The 9,022-nt window shown below is 29.5% G+C and overlaps 1 protein-coding gene across 1 annotated transcript; it reads right to left on the bottom strand.

The window, feature by feature from the left end:
- Positions 1 to 1,084: 1,084 nt before the first annotated feature.
- LOC137820341 (tetraspanin-3) lies at positions 1,085 to 5,130 on the bottom strand. Its single transcript, XM_068624382.2, has 2 exons — positions 4,454 to 5,130; positions 1,085 to 1,565 (listed from the first exon to the last, which is right to left on the bottom strand). Exons 1-2 carry the CDS (start codon positions 4,964 to 4,966, stop codon positions 1,221 to 1,223), a joined length of 858 nt encoding a protein of 285 aa, XP_068480483.1. The 5' UTR covers positions 4,967 to 5,130; the 3' UTR covers positions 1,085 to 1,220.
- Between the last annotated feature and the right edge of the window lie 3,892 nt (positions 5,131 to 9,022).

The following is a 9,022-nucleotide window of genomic DNA, read 5'->3' as shown; positions in this document are numbered from 1 at the left end:
GTTGATGGACAATTTGTACATATGAAGTGGTGCCGAATTGACACGACTTGTCTAAATTTGTAATTTTTTTTAAACGTATCATATTTTAGTAAAAAGAAAAAAAATAACCATGGTTAAAAACCCTGGTATGGTAGTATCTCAATATAACTTAATTTTTTTTGTACAGGATATATTTCTAAATCAAAATAAATAAAAAAATAATTAATTTCTTGGTACAATAGTCGCATGCACTCTGCTCCCATTTATAATTACTAGCACTTTCTTCAAATCACTCTCATAATTAATTATTTATATTCTTTCAAATCAGTTGTATGTTTATAAATTTTATATTTATTTATTTATGAATTAAATATATTTTTCATTTTTAATAAAAAATTATTGAAATGTATTTTTATAATTTTTATTTGTACGAGTTATCTTACATTATTTTACTGTCACTTATAATAAAACTGATAGGAAAACATTTCAATAACTTATTTTTATTTGTAACAGAACAAAATTGACAGGAAACCATTTTAATAATTATTTTGATTTGTGACGTAGAACAAGATTGATAGGAAAACATTTTAATAATTCATTTATTACAAGTATTTAAGAGTATTAGTTTTGTATATCTCATTTTGAGAAAAAAAAATATTTTATTAATAATAATGGTTATTGACCTACATTATTATTGAGGATAATATTTATAAAACATAAAAAAAAAGATAATAAAATAGAAATAACTGATAATATAGACCAGTTATAACTGTTAGCAGTTATAGCTTATTAAATAGTTACAACTGATAAGACTGAAAAGATTATATTTATCATCTAATAAAAAATATTTAAAATTAAAATTAGAGAAAAAAATCAATTCACATGCAACAAAAATATATTTAACCCTTTATTTATTTTACCTAATTTAAAACAATCTGATATCTAAATTAATTTTCTTTTATTGTTTTTTCAGTCTGTCATTTTTCATCATCTCATTCAAATAAAGTCTAAGATATTTTCTCTAAATTTACAAATCTATCCCTACTAATTCTAACAGCAAAATGACTATTCAAAGAAAAAGGTGAAGTTCCATAGCGAGCAAATATAATAATTAAATACATTCATTCTTTCAATATTAAAACCAAATTCATGTTTGACACAAAACCATGAGAGCAACTTAGTTACAAGGGAAAAAAAAAGGCTCAAAATCCTAAGATAGCTTTGGCATCCAAAGAGTGCCACTAAAGATGAAAGGCACTAGGTTGTGCCTTTGTCATCCTGGCTTCACCATAGGGTTCATCATTATCCATCCTCTTGTTGTTCCTATATGCTGCATAAGCAACTATGTAAACAATCACAAGGAGGATCATAACAACAATGTTGATCACTGAAACCTTCCTCCAACTCTTCTTCAAACTTGCCAGCACACCAGCCTTGCAGGAATCACAGGCATAGCAAAGCAGTTCTTGGTCATTGCTCCACCTAGTGCAATCTGCATTGGCTCCCATCAATCCTGATCCTAGGTTCCACACAGTCTCATTCTGATAGACATAGCCACATTCTGTGGGGGGCTTGCAGCAACCAGACTGTAACACACAAAACAGAACATTACTTCAATCATCTGCTGCATGGCAAATAGGTTTAGAAACAAAATATTTATGTCATTTTGGTTTGAGACCAAAAATAAGTTAAAAAAAAAATTTAATTAAATTTCCAGTCTCTTGTATTATTTTCTTAATTTTGAACTTTTAATTTTAACAAATTTCAATTTAGTATCTTAAAGTGTCTTCATTAAATTTGTATTGGTATATTTTGTTCAGTGTTTTTGTATAGTTCTTGCTAATTTTGGCTGACTAAAAAGACTCTATCATAATGTGTGGTCTGTTTGATACAAAGAAAAAAGAGAGTAAATGCAATTTTAAAATCGATAAAAATAGGTGAAAAATGAAGTAAAAGTTAAGATATTATATTTAAAAAACACGAAAAATATGAGAGATAAGAAATATAAGTAAAAATAAAATGAAAAAGTAAGGTTAAACTCAAACAAACAAAAAATCTCTCCTATTTTTATATCCTAACTCTTCTAAAATGAAAATAGTTGCCTGAATATTTTGTGTTTTGAAAAGGAAGAGATTTTGTACTTGTCTTTATCGTTTGTTTTGCGTGGCAGTAGTTGATGTATAAACCCTTTTTCTTCCCCCTAGAAAAATGTTATGGCATGAGCATGCACTAAAAAGTTACTTTGTTTAGAGACATGGATAACATGCGGACCAGGCACCAGCCTGAGACCAAAATTGTCAGTGTCTCATGTACCAATGGGAGCAACACACGAAACATAATTTAGATAAGGAAACTGTCAAGATATTCTAAAAGATCAAAATATCAGACAGTACAACATGATCAACATGTTCAAGTCAAAACCTTATTAAATCATAAACCTATTGACTGTATAAGTAAAGGTAGCCATTGCTAGATATCTTTACCAATAATGTTCCACAGTATACTGTCAAATTATAGATCACTATGAGTAAGCAATTTAAATCTTTAAAAAATTGTACAAATTCCATTATTAAATGATAATTGAGATATATATATATATATATATATATATATTAAAAAATATATTTTAAATCTAAGTTAATCTTATAAAACGTTTATAAAGTTAGGTTTATACCTAACCGTATAAAAATTCATCCTTAAGTTCATCTTCTAAGATTTTGTCATCCTATGATTCTAAAATATATGTACTACATAAGGAAACAAAAAAGAGAAAGTATATCCCCCTCCCACCTAAAAGATAAAATCATCTTCAAAGGTATTCAAAGGTATCCTAGAACATTCTTATGTAAGTTGGGGGAGCTTGTAAAAAGGAGAAAGCGACAAGTAGTTAGGTTACAAGTATACATCATGCTTGGCCCAGCCAAAAAAAGTATACAGGTGTAAATGAAGCCTTGAGTAGGAACGCAGAAGAAGTCAATAATTCTAACTCACTATGCAATGCTTAATTAGCAAGAAAGAAAGAAAAAAGGTTAGGAATATGGACAAAAACAATGCTGAAAGAGATAAGAACCATATTATTTCATGATAAATGATAATGTAGCTCTTTGAAATCATTTCCTGAATTCAAATTCAAGCAATTATAACAAAATATAATTCTTTGGTACCATGATTATGTTTAGTAAATGTCGTTGTTCAGTCCCATAATCTATTACTGATTAGCAACGTGGGCACCCCTTAAAATGGTCCTACCATGACACATCATCTGTCATTACTCACAAGCCTGTTCAATGGTCTCCATAAGAAAAATCCCTCATGACATTATCACTCTTCATATGATGTTACACTGTAGAGTGTAGACAATTATGTAAAAATCAAAGCAAAATAAGTGACCATAACATTTGATATCCAGTGTAGTGAAGCCACCCCTTTTCCAAAACAAAGTTCATCAATTATCACCATAAATAGTGATGCTATATTTTTTCTTTTTTTATAAAATATATGATGTGATTAGAAAACGAGAAACAGAAGAAAAAAAAAAGTATATGCATAATAAATATATCTATCAAACAGTGTATTTGTGTCATTTTCATTTTATTTGTCCCCATTGTTTAGGGTGCAGTGAATTGGACAGAGAACCATAACTTCCGGGAATTGATGAATGAAAACCCATCACCCCCACATGCCGCAGGGTTTCTTGCAGAGAGAGATGGATCTACTCATTTAATCTAACATGCACTTCCTTTCCTTCAACTTTCTTTCACTACACACCCATACTTTCTTTCAAACCACTAAACAATTAACTTTTCAAAACAAAACAAAAAAAACTCCCCTAAAAAATACAATAAACAATTTCTCTTTAATCCCTATTACAATCATTGATCTAAATATCTTTGATAATATTAACTTAATAAATTAGAAATAGCATAGTGTATCCACAATTAATCTTAAATGATTAAAAAATATTAGGTACAAAATACCTCACATGGCTTTTTTCCAACACCAACATTTACTAAAATATTTCCCTTAAAAAAATCCCAATGGCTCTTCCTTATGTCAACATTTTTTATATTATTTCTAATTAGAGAAAAAAAAATTGTAGGGTGATGCTACCCTAAACCCTAAAAAAATATACCTAACATACTAATAAATTAATATTTTTTAATTAAAAATATTATTATATTATTATAACGAAGCGTGTGAAGTGTGTTGTTTACTATTCACCGTGACAAAGAAAAGTTTTACAGAATTATACTATCAACAACTAAACAAAAAAAGTAAGTAAATAACTGCAATTCCTTCTCCAACAACCGTTCCAAAACAGTTTCAAAATTCAAAAAACAGAAACAGATTCCAAATAAATAAATAAAAACGATCGAATGAATATTATAAAAAAAATGAATTCAGGGATTGGTGGAGATTATTGAAGAAATATGACAGAAAAGAAGAAAGAAAATGTGATGAGTAATGCATATACCTGAATAGGTGTGAGGTGTCTGAGGTAGAACATTTCAGCAGTTTCAGGAACTTCATTAATGGTTCTTCCCATCTTCGCACACACTTTGGAATCCCTAATGCATGACCCTATCTTCCCCCAGTAGCTATCACTCGCCACGCGCTCTTCCAACCACCCCGAATAGTCCTCCAAGCTGTACTCCAAATACGCCCGGTTCATCACCCTCCGACCCGACCCTTTGTCCGTCACCACGTACGCGAATATGATGAACCCGATCAGCACCGCGATCACGGCGAACATCACCACCAGGTACAGCCGCATCAGGAACGTGTTCCGGTAACAGGCGCCGGCGAAACCCGCCAGCGACACCACCATGATGCTCACTCCGATTATGATCAACGGCCACTGAAGGAACTTCAGACAGTCCGTGTTGTTCGCTCTGCTGCTCAGCCATATCCCACCACCTAGGATCGGAACCGACAACAGGAACGTTAGGAAGTTTAGCACACCGATCAGGTGGTTGCTTGTTCTCATCTTGCAATCTTCTTCGCCTTCTTCTTTCTTCTTCTTTCTTATTTTCTTCTGTTCCTTCGTTAACCTCACAAAGTACAGTTATGACAGTAATGGAGCCTTGTGTTCTATTTATTAGATGCACTTTGTGTTGGAACCATGAGAGATGAAGTTTTTCTTCCTTTTTTTTTCGACTATTAGAGTGATGATTTTATACCACTAGAAAATTTAAAATAAAATAAAAATAATTATATTTATTTATTTTAAATTTAAATATATTGGGTTGTATTATTATTGTTATTATTTCTATATTTATCACGTGGAGAGCGCGTGGGGAAAAGGGTACTCGCTATGGATGATGGCCACGTGTGTGGCTAAATGACTGGAATAGCCTTGCTATTTTGAAATTACTTGGATCTTGCTTCTTGGTGATGTTAAATAAATAATTTATCTAATCTTTTACAAAAATGGTCGGTGGAATATACATGCAACAAAATAAGAAATTGATAATATGTTACATCATATTATAATTAAATAAAACAATTTTAAAATTATATTATAAAACTTCATAAATGTAAAGGAAAGTTAGAGATTTTGATTAGATATTAAAATATTATATAATTTATAGATGAATGTAAATCTTATTTTATAAAATTTATTTACATTTAAAATTTATTTTTTAATAATAAAATATATTTCACCAGTTGTATAAGATAATTTTTTTTTCCGACCAATCAGTATAATTTCTTTTTTTAGTGGATGGATGCAAATAACTAATATAAATGTAATAGAAAGAAAGAGTTTATAAAAAAATAATTGAATTAGGTAATGCGTTGTCTACCCTTCTTAGGTTTGTCGTGGTTTTTCTTTTTTAATATTGTCGTCTATAATGAAAACAAAATAATAAATAATTTAAAGAAAAACATTGTGTCAAAGACGAGAGGAGTGGAAAGAGATAACAGACAAATTTATTACTAATACTATCACCACGACACAGACGTTTAATAGAAAAAAAAATTCATTATTTTGAAAGGAGTACAAATTCATACTATAATTACATATAGCTGGTTTTGTTCCATTGTTCAGCTGCATTTGCATTATTTTGCTTTATTTTTAGTCTTATATTCCCTAGAATAAGAAGACATATACATTTATAAATAAGTTTTCTTATTCATTTCCAATACTCCTTTTTTAATGAATAATATTTGATTTAGATAAATTCTTTTTTTTCAAAATTAAGATAGAAGTAATTTTTCTTTTTTTTCTTCAAAATTGAATCGAGAGAAAATCTGGATTTCTTTTATTAAAAGTTTTATTGTATTTCTATTATACAAAATTTATATTAAATGTCACTGTGAAATCTGACATCATTTAAACTATCAAGTTATATCTCAAAAATTATTTGTCATTACATAAAACAATTCATAAAAAAAAAACATCAAATACTAGAACAAATTCATCCAAAGAAAAACAAAATAACTTCCTATAAAAGACGATACATAATAAATTTATACATATTGTAAAAAATGTCTAAGTAAAAACTAGAGGAGAAACTAAAATAAACAAACTTAAATTAAATTAAAATAAACAAACTCAAACCTATATAAACATGTTTATTAATATAATGATTATCCTTTTAAAAATATGAAAACTTTAAATTCAATCATTTTTAAGAAAGACAGATATTTATTTCTTCTAATAGGTATAGTTAAAAAAACAAAATGTAAGTGACATAGAAAAAAAGAAACAATTTCTCTTTTCTTCTAGTATATTTTTTAATAATAAAATTGTTTTAAAGTTTAAAAAAATCTCAAATAATTGATTATAACGACATTAATTTAACAAAGTTGAAACATTGAAATTATACATGAAAAATCTAATATTTCTGCTTCAGGAGGTGATAAGTCTTTTAAGAACGTGATTAACATCATGTTATAAAATTTTCTGATTCGGTGTTGATAGAGAGATTTTTGTAGATGAATTGTATTTTTTTAGTTGTTTGGGTGAAATTTGGGTGTGAGGGAAGTTAGCAAAAAATAAGCGTAATGGTGCATTCACCGAGAACGCGTTTCTTCGATAGCCAAACAAGTCCTTTGTACTCTTCCTATATGGTTTATGCGTAAAGCATTATTTTCCCGCGACAAATACGGAGTTTTATAATGTGTATTCATTTTTCAAAAGCACGATCTTAAACGCTGTAATAAAAAACACATACTCTCGTTAATTTACTTCCTTATATGCCCCTTTTTAATTATATTTATTATATTTTCATAAACTAATAATTTAAACTTTAAATGGGGGTGTTTTATACTAAATACATCAACTCCCAATCATATTAAATGTTTTTTAAGTATAATACAATAACCTTAAATATTAAGAGTTTAGAAAAATATAAGAATATTAAATAAGTGCGTGACTTTTTGGATCGTGTTACAGTTACTCATAAATATAATTACCTTCTTAAAGAGGTTTTTTTTTACTATGATGAGGTTATTTTTCTTTTGTTTTTATCAAAATGGGGTCCGTTTAAAAAAAATTACAAATTTAGGCAAGTTGTGCCAATTAGGCACGACTTCTGTCATGTCATACTAAAGTCGTGCCAACTTGGCACGACTTCTGTCCTGTCATACTGAAGTCTGCCAACTTGGTACGACTTCTGTCCTGTCATACTGAAGTCGTGTCAACTTGGCACGACTTCTACCCTGTCACTTCATTCTCCACACCATCAGATTCCTTACACGTATAATTTTTTACCTTCTCCTTCAGGTACTTTTTCCACTCCACCAAATATATTTGGAACTTCGGCATTCACCCCTCTTTCTAATCCAACATCATCCATGCATTATCGACCCACAATGCCCTCACCAGCATCTCATAATGAAGCCAATGACAACGATGATGAACATGTCGTTAATGATCCTCTTCCACGAAGACCTCGACGACAAATACGAAGACCACATTGTGTCATGTCTTCCCATAAATAATTTACTTCTAGTTCAACTTTACAGTTTTATTTTATATATTGTAATGAATCTTACTAATTTGTTTAGTTCTAATTAATCTATTCTCATCATTACATGTTCTGTAAAATCATTACTTCCTCAAGCTATTTATTTTGCAAATTCACAACAATAATTCTCTATTTATTTTCCAAATACAATAAATTTTCATTTATGTATTTATTTCCAAATTCAATAACAATTTTCTTCATTTTTTAATTAATCAAATAATCAAGTTATTGTATTACATTACCGTCAAACATGATCCATACACGATTATCCAATTTTTTGTTCCTTAAAACTAACACTCTTAGAAAATTATGTATCAAATTAATTTTTAACATTACATAACTTACTACCCAATATATAAACAATAAAATTAAAAATAAAATAAAATTATGACGTGGCAGAAGTCGTGCCAAGTTGGCACGACTTCAATATGACAAGGTTGAAGTCGTGCCAAGTTGGCACGACTTTAGTATGACATGGCAGAAGTCGTGCCTAATTGGGACGACTTCTGCATATGAAGTCGTACCGAATTAGCACGACTTGCCTAAATTTGTAATTTTTTTTAAACGAACCCCATTTTGGTAAAAATAAAAAAAAGTAACCCCATCATGGTCAAAAAAACCTCTTAAAGATAGTCTTAATCTCTAAAAACAATACTATTACAAAATAAATCTTAGTTGGCATACTTAAAAATTCTACACTATCTATTAATTGTGTTCACTTTATTGTTAGTAAATAGTGATTAACATGTGTGTACGGTTATAATTTATTTTCTACAAATTAGTTTAAAATTTGTTTTCATATTATATGTCCTAGAAATAACAACTAAATTTCCTTCCTTTCTCTCTAAACGAATTCCTTGTTCCCCTTTCGCCCCTCTACTTCTCGTCCTCGCGATCTCTAAATTTGGATGGTATCTGCAAAAAGCACTCTGACGCTCAAGTGAGAACTCAGTATTTGACACTCGGTGTTATTCATATTGTGTAATGACGTACCTGATTCATGGAATCTGTGCTTATTTATATCATTGTCACGGACCCTTTGTTATTGAGTCAGATTAGGGATTTGGGTA

The sequence above is a fragment of the Phaseolus vulgaris genome, chromosome 11, assembly GCF_051622355.1.
Source record: "Phaseolus vulgaris cultivar YP4 chromosome 11, ASM5162235v1, whole genome shotgun sequence".
Taxonomy (NCBI): Eukaryota; Viridiplantae; Streptophyta; class Magnoliopsida; order Fabales; family Fabaceae; genus Phaseolus; species Phaseolus vulgaris.
Note: the sequence above shows the minus strand (reverse complement) of the source record. Positions and strands in the feature narration are given on the sequence as shown.